The sequence below is a fragment of the Canis lupus genome, chromosome 25, assembly GCF_048164855.1.
Source record: "Canis lupus baileyi chromosome 25, mCanLup2.hap1, whole genome shotgun sequence".
NCBI classification, from domain to species: domain Eukaryota; kingdom Metazoa; phylum Chordata; class Mammalia; order Carnivora; family Canidae; genus Canis; species Canis lupus.
In genome coordinates, this window is record NC_132862.1 from 97,658 (window position 1) to 115,568 (window position 17,911).

The 17,911-nt window shown below is 34.0% G+C and overlaps 1 protein-coding gene and 1 pseudogene across 1 annotated transcript; both read right to left on the reverse strand.

The window, feature by feature from the left end:
- Positions 1 to 421: 421 nt before the first annotated feature.
- Positions 422 to 6,894, reverse strand: LOC140616924 (olfactory receptor 6C74-like; annotated as a pseudogene).
- A 5,492-nt stretch (positions 6,895 to 12,386) lies between these two features.
- Positions 12,387 to 13,325, reverse strand: LOC140616753 (olfactory receptor 6C74). Its single transcript, XM_072797517.1, has one exon. It carries the CDS (start codon positions 13,323 to 13,325, stop codon positions 12,387 to 12,389), a length of 939 nt encoding a protein of 312 aa, XP_072653618.1.
- Positions 13,326 to 17,911: the final 4,586 nt, after the last annotated feature.

The window sequence follows — 17,911 nt, forward strand, 5'->3', positions numbered from 1 at the left end:
GTTCAGGTCATGATCCCAGGGTCCTGGGATCCAGCCCTGCATTGGGCTCCAAGCTCAGCGGGAACCTTGTTTCTTCCTCTGGTTCTGCCATTCCCCCTTCTTGTGTTCTCTGACTCTCTCTCTCTCTGTCAAACAAATAAATAAAGTCTTTTAAAATTTTAAGAAAAATGTAGTTCAGTTTCGTTCCTTTATCTAGAGGGAAAAGGAAATAAGATGAAAAAAATTATATATCTAATAAAGAATATAGGGAACATTAACTTCTGTGGAACAGTTTTTGTGAATAAAATTTGAAAGAGATTAAGATATTATAGGGATAAAGGGAAAAAAAGAGGAATCTGTGTATTGAAAGCTGCTATTGAATATGCTGGTATTATTTGAAACTTCTTTGCCTATTTCCAATATATATTATATAATAGGATACTCATTTGTTTGGGAAAGAAACAATTTTGTGTACCATGTTCATGAAGGCCGTTTTTACTTGTTGGTTCCACAAAATGTAGATGAAAGGATTCAAAAGTGGAGCCACGGAGGTGTTGAGCACTGCAATTCCCTTGGAAAAAGATGTTCTTTGTTTGACTAATGGCTTAACATACATGAAGATGCAGCTGCCGTAAGAAAGGGATATCATAATCATGTGAGAAGAACATGTTGAAAAAGCCTTTTTCCTCTGATTGACTGAAAGGATTTTTAGAATTCTTAATGCAATATAGGTATATGATGTTATCACCATTACCAATGTGACTATGAGTGTCACCAAAGCAGAGATGGATCCCATTGTCACTAAGAGCTGTGTGTCTGAGCAGGAGATCTGCAGCAGGGAGGTTGTGGCACAGTAGAAATGATCAACAATATTGAAAGCAGAGAAGTCAAAATTTAAGCCTAAGAGGAGAGGTGGAAAGATGACAAAAGACCCAGCAAGCCAACAACAGAAGACAAGTTGCATGCAGATCTTACTGCTCATGATGGTTGTGTAATGCAGGGGCTTACAAATGGCAACATAGCGGTCATAGGACATAGCTGGCAGCAAGCAAAATTCAGATGCACCAAGAAGGAAGGTAAGAAACAGTTGAGCTGCAAGCAATTAAAGGAAATGGTTTTGGGCAGCCTGGGTGGCTCAGCAGTTTAGCACCACCTTCGGCCCAGGGCGTGATCCTGGAGACCCAGGATTGAGTCCCATGTGGGGCTCCCTGCTTGGAGCCTGCTTCTCCCTCTGCCTGTGTCTCTGCATCTCTCTCTCTCTTTGTGTGTCTTTCATGAATCTGCAGCAAGGGGGTTGTGTCACAGTAGAAATGATCTACAATTTAGGGATGCATGTAGTAGTTTAGGAAATTTATGAGAAGGAAAAAATACATGGGGGTCTTGAGATGAGTATCCACCAGGGTGAGTGTGATGATGGTTAAGTTGCCAAAGATGCTCAGCAAGTAGGTGAGAAGCAGGAAGACAAATAACACAACTTTCAATTGTGGATCATCAGTCAGACCTGCCAGGATAAACACTATCCCTTGCATGTGGTTTCCCACTACTGTCCTCTAATTTCCCACGTCTAAATAGGAAAGAAAAAAGAAAGAGAGAAATTGATGATCCCAATGGAAAAATGACAGTGATTTAAGTGTTTAAGGTAAAGTTAGCAAAATGATGTTTCAAATAGAATAACATAATGTTCATTCATGTTTTGAAAGATGGATATGCTGGGACAAACAATAGTTTGCATTTCCAGAGTATCTGGACAGAGAATTTCATCTTTAATTTGCAGTTCTACCAGAGAATAATCTATGTGATGATAGCAATTGTTGATTGTTTTTATATAAGAGGAAATATCAGAGGGAAATTAGAGAGACTTTCAAAGCATGGAAAAATTCTTCTTCTATCTTGATTTTATGCAGGAGTTGAGATGGATATCATTTCGTATTCAATTAAGAGGTTTGCATTCTAGAACCAAAATGATTATTGTCATTAAGGTATATCAGGAAATGATTTTCATAAAATATACACACACATACCTCCCAATCATCAATAAATAGGATTAAGACAACTTTATCATTTTACTAAACTAATTATATTCAAATGCTTGATTCTTCTGTCATTTCTTTCATGGCTAATGAGATACAGTTTCAGAGAAGTGAATAGGAATTATCATGACTAATTTTGTTTTCTGGCCTTAGTAGTATTTCCATGCCATCAATGTTGTTATCATCTCCACTCTTACACAGTGTATTCCCAAACAAAATCAGCATGTTGGTGTGTATAAAAAGAAAGTGCAGTTTTACTTTAAAGGTTATAATTCTGGAAAAAAAAAAAGTAAATGAGAGTAATGAATACAGAAGGAGATAGAAATATATAAATATTGGTTCACGGAATCATATGAGTGGGGGAAAGAAGATATAGACAAAGCTTTATGGAAACCTAGAGAAGCATGAAGGGGTTTTTAGAAATAGGAGAGTGAAGGGTGCCTGAGTGGCCAAGCCAAATAAGTGGTGGTCTATTGATTTTGGCTCAGGTCATGATCTCAGGACCCTGGTATCAAGTCCCAAGTCTGACTCTGTGCTCAGCATGGAGTCTGCTTCTCTCCCTCTCCCTCTTCCCTTCCCTCTGCTCTCTGTCTCTTTCTCTCTCTCAAATAAATAAATAGATTTAAAAAAAAAAGAGGATAGTAAGCTTAGGGAAAAAATTGAAAGAAGCAAATTATTAAGTAAGGATTAAAAGAAGATTAAAGCATTAAAATAGTAATAATCTTAAAATTAAAGTATGTAAATTAGTCAGTATAGTAAATAAAAACTATAAGAAAATGTTTACCATAAAATTTCTCTCCATCTGCTTCTATGATTTACACTTACTATTTTATTCTTTGTCTAAAATAGAAAAGATGAACAATTTGTGATCAGCATGACCTAAAAGAGATGAAGAGGTATGTGGTAAATTTCAAACAGAGTGAGTCACAGACAAAAGTTTAGAAGACATGTATTTTCCCTATCATAAGAATATTCAAATATTTGGCTAACACATAATTATTATTTTTAAAATATTTAATTTATTCATGAGAGACACAGAGAGAGAGGCAGAGACATAGGCAGAGGGAGAAGCAGGCTCCATGCAGGGAGCCTGACATGGGACTCGATCCTGGGACCCCAGGATCAGGCCCTGGGCAGAAAGCGGTGCTAAACCACTGAGCCACCCGGGCTGCCCAAGCTAACACATAAATAAATACTAACTATAAATAAGCATAGTTATTACAATACATGGCATACATGAAACAAGATAATCAGATTATTTTGGTTTGCACAGCTATCAATTTAGAGATCAGTTTGAAAGAGTGTTGTTTTCTAAGTTGTCCTCTGAAAAGTACAATTTCTACCAATGATTATAGGTCAGTTTATAGTGCTTTTAAAAAAATAGATTCCAAGGAAGATTTCTTTCCTCAGTATCTTCATATCAAATACATAAAATGATTAAAATTTAATAATGGGACCCAGATAAGACTATGTTTTCTGTTCTGAGAATATCAATATAATTATTTCCAATCTCAAAAACATACATTATTATTTCAAAGACATAGAAGTAAAAATAAACATACAAGTACAAATAAAATTTGTTACTAGTCATACCTAGAGGCATTTATAGGAGGATTCTAAGATAAAAAATAAAATCTGTTGTCAAAGTCATGTTGCTAATTGAGTGAATAAAAGAGAGGACTGCTGTTTCTCCTTCTCATTTTTTTTACATTCACGTCATTGTGAAACGATGGGTCATACATTTTTATTCATTTACAAAAATTACTCCAATGGCAACAACTGTAGGAATGCTTATATCTAAAACATCTAAATCATGCTTTTACTATGTCAGGTTATTTCTTTGTCCACCTTCCACAGATGCACACACTAACCATCCCCCCAACATGCATTGTGCAAACATTAGCACGGTCATGTTACAAAACCATTAGAAGTTAGGCCTAGGTTAGAGCTTGTGAATACTAGTGAAGCTTTTAAAAGGTAATTTTTCAATACTAAATTTTCATTGTATTCTTTTTTCTTGATTTCCCTTAAATCAAAATTTAAAGGTTAAAAAATAAGATTAATACCATAATTGTAAAAATAGGAGAAAATGGGTTAAAATATATCTAATGAAAATATGGCCTTTAAATTTTAGACATACCAATTACTTTCATCGTTTTGAGTCCTAATTCAGTCTACCAAACACTTAAACAGCACACTTTTTTCTTGAAGTTGTTAAACAAATTTATTCAAAGTAGCTCTGTTTCAATTTTTAACTCTTTTATTATCATGCTAAACAGACAACACTAACATTGAATAAATCCCTCTACCCCACAGTCTATGATCGTTTTTCTTATCTACTCACAGCAACTTTGTAAATGGTTTTAGGGCTTTTTTTCCCCAGATTTTTAGACTAGTATATTAAATTTCCCCATTACTACAATTTACTTTTTTTATGTATTGAATGCTTTTCTTAGTATTATTCACAGTGCTGTATAAAATTCATCAACACTTAATCCCATTGAATATTTATGCTTTCTGTGCCCTGAAGGAAAATATTTAAAGATTAGGAAGAGTTCCCAGAGGATATGAGATCCAAGAACACAATTCCCAAAGGGTCACAAATTTATGCATTATACGTGAGTTTTCCCCAGGCACTAAATACTTAAAAGAAGAAATTTATATATATATATATTTTTTTCAAAACTACTTTTAATTATGTCTCCAAAGCTTTCAGTATAGATTTACTTAATCTGTGTTTGGCTTTCCACACAGATGTATTTTGATAACTCAAGTATAGAGAAATACAAGAAATTGGAAGTTGAAAAAGAAAAGATTATTTTTTTTTTAAATTTTTATTTATTTATGATAGTCACAGAGAGAGAGAGAGAGAGAGGCAGAGACACAGGCAGAGGGAGAAGCAGGCTCCATGCACCAGGAGCCCGATGTGGGACTCGATCCTGGGTCTTCTGGATCGCGCCCTGGGCCAAAGGCAGGCGCCAAACCGCTGCGCCACCCAGGGATCCCCGAGAAAAGATTATTTTAATTGGTAATAACAAGTAACAATATTAGTTGGAGAATTTATTAGCCTGTCATGGCCTGTCAATTGTACCTGAAATACCTGACATTTTATGTCCTATGTACTATTTTTTTTTTCAATTCTGAATTCAGTCTTTCCTCCAAATAATCTTTACAAAATGGTCTAGTAGAACTTAAACTGATATTTCATGACACTCAAGCATTCTCCACTTCCTCTGTATTAATGGAATATTTATCTATGTAAGCTAACCTTCCTTGCAACTTGTTGTGACCATGTGACTAAATTATGAGCAAAGGATATAAGAGGAGATGTTGTGCAATTTCCAAGTATTATCCTTTGATAAAAGGGGTTTGCCCTCTTCTTCCTCGCTACCTTCTCTCGTTGTGATGATATCAGCACATGAATTCAGTGTTTTCCACAGTGGCTGCACCAGTTTGCATTCCCACCAAGAGTGTACAAGGTTTCCTTTGTCTCCACATCCTCACCAATATGTGTTCTTTCTTAGGTTTTTTACTTTAGTCAGGCAAAACACTTCCAAATATCTTCCTCATTTCTATTTTAAGTCATATACTGGAGCAGACAAATGTCACGTGGCTGATGGCTTGAACAAAAAGGACAGACTGGATTAAATATACCTGCAGTCCCTCCAAAAACAAGTTATTGAATCAGGAGGCCACAGTCTTACTAACCAGCTGAAAGCTGTGTTGGAGGCACTGCTAACCTGTAATATAAATGGTGCATGTTTAACTTGGCTGCCAACCTCCAAAATTGTAAATTCTTTCTAAAAGAATTCGGGCACTCTTGGGTTTCTACTTGTATGAGGCTGGTCATTGGTTTGCATCGTTTTGGAGAACACTGTCAGTGCATCTTGGGAGTGATCAAAGAGATCAGCAGGTTAATCAGAGAGGTCAACAGAGGTCACCAATACCTTGGTGAATTTGCAGCAGAAGCTGAGGTTTAGAAATGAGGGGTGGATTTTGGTGGGAGGACATTCTGAAACATTTCCACATATTTTGATAGTTTTTGTTCTGGACTCTCTATTCAAGAATGTTTTATAATAGATTTAGGAGATTGTTTCCCGTTAGCAGAATATTAAAGATACTGTCTTCTAGTAGGGCAAAATTAGGCAGATTTTTGTCTTTAAAAGACTGATAATTGCTAGCTTAGAGGATCCTCAGGCTTAGATGTAGGAGCCTTGTGTAAACCACAATATCCATTAGGGTCCTTCCCTGCAGAGAATTTAGGGGTAAAGGGAGCTGATGAGAACATGAAGCTCCCGCTTCCTGCTATATAATAAATAATAAAGTTTTCTGTCATTGACTCAGTAGGATATATCTGTCAGTATCCATGAAATGATGGCAGGTCAACCTGTGAGACTCAAGGTAAAAGTTCAGACCCTACTCAGGTTTTGATTAATACTATGGATTTGGTAGAGTATGAGAAAGACAAATATCACAGCACTTTAAACAATAGTGACTTTATTTTTATCTTGTTTAAATGTTAAGGCTGGTATGTTGAAACTCCTCCGTGAAGTCACTGTGTTTCTAAGTGGGTAGGACCTGCAATTGTGTCAGGAACCTGGGTGTGCTCTCTCTTGTTGAGTAGTCAGTGTATTCCTAGTATGGTTACCCATGCTCATGGCTCCAAATGGCTTGCCATCCCATGTGCTGATATCAAAATATGTGGAAATGTTTCAGAATGTCCTCCCACCAAAATCCACCCCTCATTTCTAAACCTCAGCTTCTGCTGCAAATTCACTTGGTGACCTCTGTTGACCTCTCTGATTAACCTGCTGATCTCTTTGATCACTCCCAAGATGCACTGACAGTGTTCTCCAAAACGATGCAAACCAATGACCAGCCTCATATAAGTAGAAACCCAAGAGTGCCCGAATTCTTTTAGAAAGAATTTACAATTTTGGAGGTTGGCAGCCAAATTAAACACGCACCATTTATATTACAGGTTAGCAGTGCCTCCAACACAGCTTTCAGCTGGTTAGTAAGACTGTGGCCTCCTGATTCAATAACTTGTTTTTGGAGGGACTGCTTAAGTATATTTAATCCAGTCTGTCCTTTTTGTTCAAGCCATCAGCCACGTGACATTTGTCTGCTCCAGTATATGACTTAAAATAGAAGTGAGGAAGATATTTGGAAGTGTTTTGCCTGACTAAAGTAAAAAACCTAAGAAAGAACACATATTGGTGAGGATGTGGAGACAAAGGAAACCTTGTACACTCTTGGTGGGAATGCAAACTGGTACAGCCACTGTGGAAAACACAGGAGGTTCTTCAAAAAATTAAAAATAGAACTACCATATGATCCAGTAATTCCACTACTGGGTACTTACCCAAAGAATATGAAAACACTAATTTGAAAGGATATTTGAACCCCTATGTTTACTGCCCTATGTGACTTTTTACAATAGTCAAATTTTTGAAGCAACTATTGACAGATGAATGGATAAAAATATATCTATCTATCTTCAATTATAATATTACATTTATATAAAATATAAAAATATAAATATAATGTAAAAAATATATAATATGCATATTATGTATATTAATATTATGTGATATGTATTAATGTGTAATATATGTAATATTTTATGTATATTATTATTATATGTATATAATAAGTAATATTGTATGTAATACATAATATTATACATATTATGTATATTATATATATATATACAATTGAATAATACTCAGACATAAAAAAGAATGAAATCTTGTCATTTGCAACAACATGGATGAATCTAAAGGATATAATACTAAGTGAAATAAGTCAGAGAAAGACAAATACCATAGGATTTCAATCATATGTGGAATTTAAGAAACAAAACAAAGAAAAAAAGACAAACCAAAAAGTAGATTCTTAACTATTGAGAACAAACAAATGGTTACTAGAGGGAAGGCAGGTGGAGTGATGGGTAAAATAGATGAAGGGGATAATAACACACCTAATGTGATGATGACTGAGTAATGTATACAATTGTTGTTCACTATATTGTACATCTGAAGTGAATATTGAAATGTTAATTTTATTGGAATTAAAATGAATTTTAAAAAGAAGTATTTTGCCTGAGGGTGAAAGAAGGTGAGAGAAGTGACAAGGGAGTGCTAGAATGGTCCCCTATTGTCTCTGTTGCCTTCACAGAACCATCTGGTGGAGGATGGCTTACCTTACAGGCAAGTATTTTTAAGGCCTTTGCACTGGAGTATTTGTCTTCTGCAGGTAGGCTCTAGGAACAGTTCTTAATTTTCTTTTCTTTTTTTTTTTTTCTAAATTTAATTTTTATTGGTGTTCAATTTGCCAACATATAGAATGACACCCAGTGCTCATCCCATCAAGTGCCCACCTCAGTAAGGGAGACAGAACATGGGAGACTCCTAACTCTGGGAACAATTCTTAAAAGATAACAACGTTTTGGGTGATATCATTAAATTTATTAGACTTGTACCCTTAGGTTCCTGTAGACTGTGACAGTTTCTTAGACATTTCTTATTTTGATAACCAAGACAGTTTTGAGAAGTACTTGTCAAGCAACTTCTAGAAACGCACTTTATTGGAATTTGTCTGTTCTGGATACCCTCAGGTGACAAACAAGGGAATATATGTTTATACCTAATCAGATCTATACACACAAATATGTGTTTGCATATGTTTCCTTCTGTATCTACATTAAGCTACTCATGAATTCATACTAATATCTTCCACTTTAACCCAATATCACATGAATCATTCTACATTTGTCCTCTTGCTCATATGTATCACTCCAACAGTGAAACAATGGCTCCTACCATCTGCCAATGACTCAATTATTCCATTACAATAGAAATGTATTATAGGAAGCAACTTCATCAACCAGAATACGGGACTTTTGACTTGAGTCTTACTAATTCACTCATTTCTACACATAAGTTAGCATCTTTTCTTCCCCTTCTCCATTCAGTGAGGTTGTTTCATACATTCATAATACAATTAAATCTTTCTGCATTATATTTTAAGATCCTGGATCTATTTTTTTTTAATTTGCACACATTAGAGTTATTCTTTGTGTTGTAATGTTCTTTCTTCTTGTTTTGGCAACTGTAGTGTGATATACCCATGACAACTGTAGTGTCATATGCAATCGCTTTCCTACTCTAATAAAAAACTGTGCTTCAACTGTTCAACTCTCCAGCTCCCAAGTCCTGGCAATCTCTAACATGTTTATTTTCCCTATAAATTTGCCTGTTCTAGAACAGCCCTATCTCCTAATAGCATCATCTTTGGAGGTTAGGATTTCAACATAAAATTTGGGGGTACATATTAAGAACATAGCAATAATTTATCAACTAAAATTGACAAAAGCTTGGGGGAATATATGTGAGAGTATATTCTAAGGCTGATATACCAGGGGAAAGTAAATATAATTCTACATAAGGCTGAATTTATTGATATGTTTTCAATGATTGTGATTTTCTTTTCCTTTCTTCTTTCTTTCTTTCTTTCTTTCTTTCTTTCTTTCTTTCTTTCTTTCTTTCTTTCTTTCTCTTTCTTTCTTTCTCTTTCTTTCTTTCTTTTCTTTCTTTCTTTCTTTCTTTCTTTCTTTCTTTCTTTCTTTCTTTCTTTCTTTCTTCTTTCTTTTCTTTTTTTTTTTGTTAAAAATTAGGCTGTTACTTTCAGAAAGCTAGTTTACCAGCACATCACAGGTCAGAGTGAGGCCTGAGTAGTGGTTGTGGATTTAATGGAGTTCAAACTTCTGATGATGGCTATAATTTTTTGTTCAATTAGATAGCAACTTGGATTTGTGAATGATTTATCCTGATTAAATTTGAAATATTAGAAAAATAAATCCAAAGATGTAAAATGACAAAACTTGGAACAGTTTTATAATATGCAATCCATTTATATATCCCTTAACTGTGTAACTGGTGAAGATCCAGAACAAAATCATTTGTACAAGGTATTGATTCACATGGAGGTATGAACAGCATTGAAAGGAATCGTAATTGCTGGTCTGAAATAAAAGTGGGATATTTATAGTGTTTCTACTGCATGTGAAAAATCATCCTAAATATATTGTTAACACAGATATGCTCAGAGCCAAGTAGAAAACCATGGAGTTCACCCTCATTAACAAATAATACATCAAAGCATCTTTCCTTGGCAAAATTGCAGTATTTGGTACTACTACCAAATACTTTTAAAAATGATGTAGGAATGGTGATCCATCCCACATAGCCATTTAATTAAAATATTTACCTGCCCTACCCCAGATGAATCTTAAAGCATGACAGTAGATTCATATACTGAATTAGTTGGTAACACCAATTGCAAATGTGTTTTAAATTATGTTCCATTTGTTAGTTTAAATCCAAAACAGTCTTGGGACTAAATACTGAGTTATTGAATTTTGAACCTATTTTTATGGACTAATAGAACATAACAGGTAGATTGCATCACCTTGATATAGTAAAGTAGACAAGATAGCAGACCTTCATCCTGGCTTTAGGGCCATCTCTGGCTTCTTGATGTAATTTAGACCATTGATAAGCAAACCACAAACTTCAGGACAAGCCCACAGGCTGTTTTTGTACAGCCTTCTCTCTAGGGATGGTTTTTACATTCAAAGGGTCAGAAGAGGAAGTAGGGAGGATAGGGCAATGGAGGAAGCATTTAATGGTATATTTTCAAAAAATGTATCAGAGAATCAGAATTTCTCACACAAAGTATTTTTTAAATACACATCTTTAAACACACATTAAATATACATTACAAGTAGACATATTCCAAATTTCTCTTTTCTATGATAACAAATACCTATCAATAATAGTATGCTTTCATCAAGACGTTTCCCCACCATTCTATCCCAAAATGCATGGAATTTTAATAGTATATAAAAAGTAACAGGTTTTCAAAAAGAAATGTATTAAGCTGAAGAAATTTAAAAATTGTTTGCTTGAAATTATTGCCATGGTTATTGTTACTGAAGATTATATAAGTTCATTGAGTATGAAAACGCTCATCCACCCATTTGGAAAACTTGGAAATATTTTAATCTCTATTAAAATATTCCAAATAAAGACTTTCTGTCCACTTTGAAACTATTTATATAGAAATAAAAGTTTAGGCAGCAGATTTACATTAGAGAAGACAGAAATGTAGTAATTTAATATCAAAAAAATTCAAATAGGACAGAAGAAAAATTATTGTCATTTTCATTTCTTCTGATGTGAGTGGCATGCATTGTGAAGTGTCCATTTTGAGCTATGAAGGCCCTAGCAAGTATAAAGATCAAATAGGCTTAGAATAAGACTTTCACATAATTTATCACAAAATTAAGCTGATATTTGCAAATATAATAATATGTGTTTTAACAACTTGAATCTAATAGTTGTACCATTAACATTAAAATTAATTTATATTACAGTTATACTATAAAATATATTGATTCTTTTGCCTAATTTCCTTGCTTAATTTCTATTTTTCTATTAATATGTTTAAATATTCTGTACTATAGTAAATATATAATTTATGAGCAAATATACATATACTATGAAATTCAAGTGTTTTGTTTTGAGTTTTGTTTTTTTACTGGTAGAGTGTGCTATAAAGAATAATAATAACAAGGTAAAGAAATTTAGAAACTGTTTGAAATGATTGCCATGATCTCTATTTACAGAAACAAAAAGTCCATATTATTTAAAGACATAGTGATTAGTGATTCAATTTCCCTCATAGTTATAGGTCTATTCCTATTTTTTTTTTTTGCCTTGAGTCAGTGACAGTTTGTGTGTTCCTAGAAATATGTGCTTTTCAGCTAAGTTTTAAAAATGTAGGTGGTGCATTAACTCTATATAGAATATGTGTAAAATTGAATCTCTGAATTCCACAACAGTGGAAAGGAACATGGAAAAATTAAAGTCTAACGTTGTCTTCTGGGGGAAGAAATGTGTGGGAAATATCAGAAAGGGAGACAGAACGTAAAGACTGCTAACTCTGGGAAACGAACTAGGGGTGGTGGAAGGGGAGGAGGGCAGGGGGTGGGAGTGAATGGGTGACGGGCACTGGGGGTTATTCTGTATGTTAGTAAATTGAACACCAATAAAAAATAAATTAAAAAAAATAACGTTGTCTTCCTCTGAGAGAATTTTAAGAGGAAATAGATAAAACACCAAATAAAGACACAAATGATTTTGGCTCAAATAAGGGGCAGATAGGGGAGAGAATTAGGCTTTGGAGATTAGTCAGGCCACATGAAAATTATGTCAGGAAAAATAGTCAATATTATTTTGGATACAAGCATTGAAGCACCCCACCTTTCTTGCTGTCTTTTACTCATGATCTCAGTGATATCACTAAAATGGTTCACTTCACTGAGAAAATCTCCATCTTTTTGGTCATGTGCATAAAAGCATCTTTCACTTGTTTGTTTCTCAGTGTATAAATGAAGGGATTCAACATGGGGGCAACAGAGGTACTGAGCAGGGCTATCCCTTTATTTAAAGATACTCTATCCTTTGCAGAGGGTTTCACATACATGAAGATGCAGCTGCCATATGAAATGGATACAACCACCATGTGAGAAGAACATGTAGAAAAGGCTTTCTTCCTTTGTTGAGAAGAAGGTATCTTCAGAATAGTCCTGATGATGTTTGCATAGGAGAGGATCACTAATACCAGTGTAACCAGGAGGGTCAAAATGGCTGAGAGAAGCGCCATTAATTCTATTACATCTGTATCTGTGCAAGAGAGCTGTAATATAGGAGAAAAATCACAGAAGAAATGATCTATAGTGTTGGCGGCACAGAAATCTAGCTGGAGACCCACAAGGAGTGGTGGAACGACTACTATAAAACCAGCTAACCATGAAGCAAAGACCAACAAGTTGCAGACTCTGTCATTCATGATGGTGGTGTAATGCAGGGGTTTGCAAATGGCAACATAGCGGTCATAAGACATGGCAGCCAGAAGAAAAAATTCAATTGCACCCAAGACAATAGTAAAAAACAGCTGTGTCGCACAACTGTTGTAAGAAATGGTCCTATCACCCGTTGCCATGCTGACAAGAAATTTGGGGATGCAGACAGTTGTGAATGAGACCTCTAAAAATGAGAAACTTCGGAGGAAGAAATACATGGGTGTTTTTAGATGAGAATCCAGTAGGGTGAGGATGATTATGGTTAGATTCATAGTGACACTCAACATGTATGTGAAAAACAGGAGAAGGAAAATGACCACTTGCAATTGTGGATTATCAGTCAGTCCAAGAAGAATAAAAGTTGTTACTGTGGTGTGGTTTCTCATGGCTGACTTCTACCAAAATAATAATAAAATAAAGATTAAGAAAAAAATGAGAAGTGAAGGGGTAAGTCTGTGGGAGATGCTTATTAGCTTGAGATCATCCATATATTTGTTGCTCCTGACACCCAACCTCCTTCAGTATTCTGCTGGTCAACAGTAACAGCCTTTAAAGTTTCACTCGTGTAATTTTTACTCAAGATTTCACTAACTTAATGCAAGCCTCTGAGTTTCTTTTCTCAAGTGTCATAAATTCAGGTATTCCAAACCAATAATATGTGGCATTGAGAAAGTCATATAAAAATAGAAACAAAGAAATAGAAAAATTGTCATAATATTTTGACTTACATCTTCAATAGTTGCAACTTTTTCCAGTCAGGTTAGTTTACATTAAATTATCTTACACCATCAAGTGACTCATTCTTCTTGTTAAATGCATCTCCTTTCTGTTGATTGCTCCTTACGGTAGTATTCTGCAAGTCAGATTTCAGCTGAGGACTCTTGGCCTTTTAAAAAACATGAACTTGACCTAAACATCTGACGCCCATACAAGTAGGGATTCGGTGCTTTCACCAAAATTCTGAAAACTCTTCAAGATTGAAATCCTCATGACCACCTGTAGGTCTGCTGTTCCCTTTTTCCTGAAGACTTGTGTTTACTTTTGTCTCACTCACGTGTTATTCTCTTTTCACTGCTATGGACCCAAGCAGATAGGAAGTATATCCTCATGCATGATGACTATATTATATAGCATGCTTTATTTAGTTTTTGCAGGAAAGTTATAGAAAACAAGGCATTAAAAAAATATTACCTACTCATACCTGGTAATTTGTTTCCGTGTCATTGTTCTGCTCTGTTGCCATGGTGGCCTCTTCTCTCTTAGTCATGTCCTCCCTCTTTTCTCTTATTCTCTTGTGTTTTGCTTAACCTCTTAAAATTCAGAATTATGTTAAGCTTTTCATTTTTTTCTTATTTTCCATCTTTTTCCATACCATGCCTACATCCTCATGTGTATCAGTTTAAAAGTCTATCACCAATTTTTTCTAAAGTGTGATGATATCACGACCATATTTTCCTTAAGAAGAATATCATGTCATATCTTACATTGCATTTTAAACATTACATTTCATATAGTCCAGTTCAGCTGTTAAAAATATACAGATATCTCCAGTGGTTATAAGTAATTACAATACAACTAAGATTTCCCCTCTCTTTCTCCCTTTATTTCATTCTTTACTTACCTATTTTCCTTTCTTTCCCCCAGACCCTTCAGTGTATTATCTTTTTCTGAAAATGTCTACATTCTGGCCATTAAAGCAAGATTTATACTCAGTAATCAGGTTTTTGAAATCCAAATTTGGTCTATTTTCTTTTTTCAAGGTTGGTCTATTTTTTAAGGTCAAAAGCATAGGGAAGTGTCAATCAGCAAAGGATGGATTTTATAGGGTGCCAAATTATAAAGTTAGAAGTGAGAATTCATACATGAATACTCCCAGGCTAAATTTAAATTACAAAATTGCAAACAAAACCAAAACAAAACAAAACAAAAAAACCATCCAAACAAAACAAAACAAACCAAAACAAAAAACTATTGTAAACTGACATCATTATTTTGCTTGAATTCCAAATAAAATACTTGGTTAATGTTGATAAAATAGTCATTGTTTCTGACATTTTTATAATCGCAGGGACTTCTGTAATTACTTTTGCAATTTATAGGTAAGACAGAAATGATTCCTTTGGGATATGAAAACTGGATATTTCATGAAATGTTTAAATTCTATTGAATTCAATAAGGAAATTTCTCAAGTTTAGGACTACTTAATTTTTCCTAATATGTCATATTTTATATTCCAGTGTCATATTTTATAATATTCACATTTACCTTGTATATTAAAGGCATATATAATTATAATTATCTCAGGAAAACAGCATATTCATTTAATAAAATACATTTCTGAGATTCTGTTGAATGCTGTGAAGGATATCTATTCAAAGCTTGATTCCTACAAAATGAAGTTTCAGAGATTTCTTTATAAGATAACTCAATTGAGTAAAAAAGATAGTTCTAACTTCATGTCATATATCTCAATGGCTTACAAAGGAATCAACATTTTTGTCCAGCTTCATGCAATTAGGTTAGTATGACTAAAATAAAAATTTTCCCAAACCTTGTTATTTGTCCTCAGTAGCAATTTCATTCCCAACTGTCTTCTTTTGATTCGAGTCATAAAACAGAGGCAGTTTCTGAATGCTGCATATTTTTTATATATTTTATATATATATATTTTTTATATATTCCTTTAACCTACTTTTATCTTGCATTCTCATCCAAAATACATTAACCCCAGCATCTTACACTCAAGATGTGTTAACTTAAAGATTTTATCAGGACTAGAAACCTAATTTCATTTCTTATTTTTTAAAGCCATATCTCCAATTTAGATTATATTAAATTTGGAGAACATTTTTTGCATCACATATAAAATAAATATATTTATTTTAAAAAAATTTAGAAGGAGTGGTAAAAAAAGATTTCAGTCTTATTGTTTATTTTGTGATGTTTCTAGCCTATGTGAGAAGCACAATTGCTTCTTTTGTAGTTTTTCAGATTGCAAGAACTATAATCATTCTTGCACACTCTCCCACTGATCTCAAGAGGATTAACTGATGAAACAATTTTTAAAAGAAGGAAACATTTCCCTGGAGATCATTGTACAAATATGTTAAAAATATGTGAATTATTTATTGAGGAAAACTCTAAAATCTCTAAACTCAAGTTTAAAACCAAGACAAAATCTTCTTTTTAAAGCAGCTTTATGTTGTAAGCCAGAAGGAGTTTTTGGAGGTTACAGCTTACATATCCATGACGAGTATACATTTCACACGGGAAATATGAAATCTCTCAACCCATATTGTGAAAGACTTTAAGGGCATTATTGCTAAAAGTTTGAATCCTGATTCAATAAGGGGCTTATATTATACTTACCTAAATTAAAGCTCTCAAGGCATCCTCAAGAGTGGCAGTTTTAGGGACTTAATTCATTTCAGGATTTGAAAACCAAGACATGTCATCATTGACAAAGGAAATAATTAAATGTGTGACATACCATGGAAGGGTCAAACTCACAGAGATCTAGATTGAATGGAGAGGAGTTTAGGAGTCTAATGTTTGCAGCTATTATCTGTCTACATCCAATCTGTAGGAAATTTGGTTGATTCTACAGAAAATTTTATTTCAATTCATTTTACCTTCTTTATTTCTACTGCTAAGTACCTAAAACAAATACTACTGTTGTAACAAATAAACTTTAAAATCATCGCAATGCTACATATTAGATATTTAAAGATATTTCAAAGAAGTAAAAATGTATTTACAGAATGTACTATTATACTATATAACTTGGTCACTTTTCACAAATTTAACATACCCACATATGTAGCCCTCAGATAAACAGAATGTTACCAATACTACGGAATCCTCCCTTTTTTCTCTTCTGGTCATTATCCCTCTCAAGGCTTAGCCACTGTTCTTACTTTCAAGGAATCAGTTCATGTTTCGAAAAGATTTAGTACAATGGAAAACTATTTCCTGAAAATTTAAAGTGAAACATGCAGCATGGATGGCAGAGATTCTGTTTGTAGGGTGGGATGTGCCTACCCTACTCTATCCAGTCATTCAGAAATTGACTTTGAAGGTAAATAAAATAAGCAGCTCTGAAAAATAATAATTCAAACCCATGCAATTCTGGAAGCATTTGAAAATAACTTTAAGACAAAATATTTTAAAATGAGAAAAATATCTGTTAAAAAACAATGTTATCAAGCCATGAAAAGACATGGGGGGATTTTAAATGCATATTACTTAGAGAAAGAAGCCAATCTGAAACATACATACCATATGAATGTAACTCTATGGTATTTTAAATAGGCAAAATTATGGAAATAGAGAAAGGTCAGTAGTTGCCATGGGCTGGGAAAAGGGGTTAGAGATGAGTAGATATAGACAGGATTTGGGGGGCAATGAAAATTCTCTATGTGATAACATAATGATGGATACGTGTCATATATTTGTCCAAACCCAAAGACTCTACGTGGGGGGTGAACGGTACTGTAAACTATGGACTCTGGGTGATTATGATGAATCAGTTAAAGTTCATCAGTTGTAACAAATGTATCACTCTGGCGGGGGCTGTTGATATTGGAGGAGGCTCCAATATCACTTGTGGGTAAAAGGGTATGGAAAATCCCTGGACTTTCAAGTTTGCTGTGAACCTAAATCTGCCCTAAAATAATATTAATAATAATAGTAAAAGTCTCAACATAAAAAAAGAAAGAAAAATGAGAGAAAAAATGTAAGTTTTATATCACAAAACAAAGGTCACTACCAATTGAATAAAATGATCTTCAATTCTTTTTTAGTTCCTTGTCTTATCTTAAAGAAGCCAATACAAATTACCCCCCAAAACTGCTCATTAAGACTCTAAGGAATTGTGAGTGTACCAAATGACTTCGTTATTGTGTTGTTATTCCTCTTTCTCAGAATATTAATTCAGTAAATTTATGATTCTGTTTTTTATTAAAGGTATACA

What these genes read in the sequence shown, in the direction of transcription:
- LOC140616753 (XM_072797517.1), bottom strand. Translation starts at nt 13,325, where the DNA reads ATGAGAAACCACACCACAGTAACAACTTTTATTCTTCTTGGACTGACT.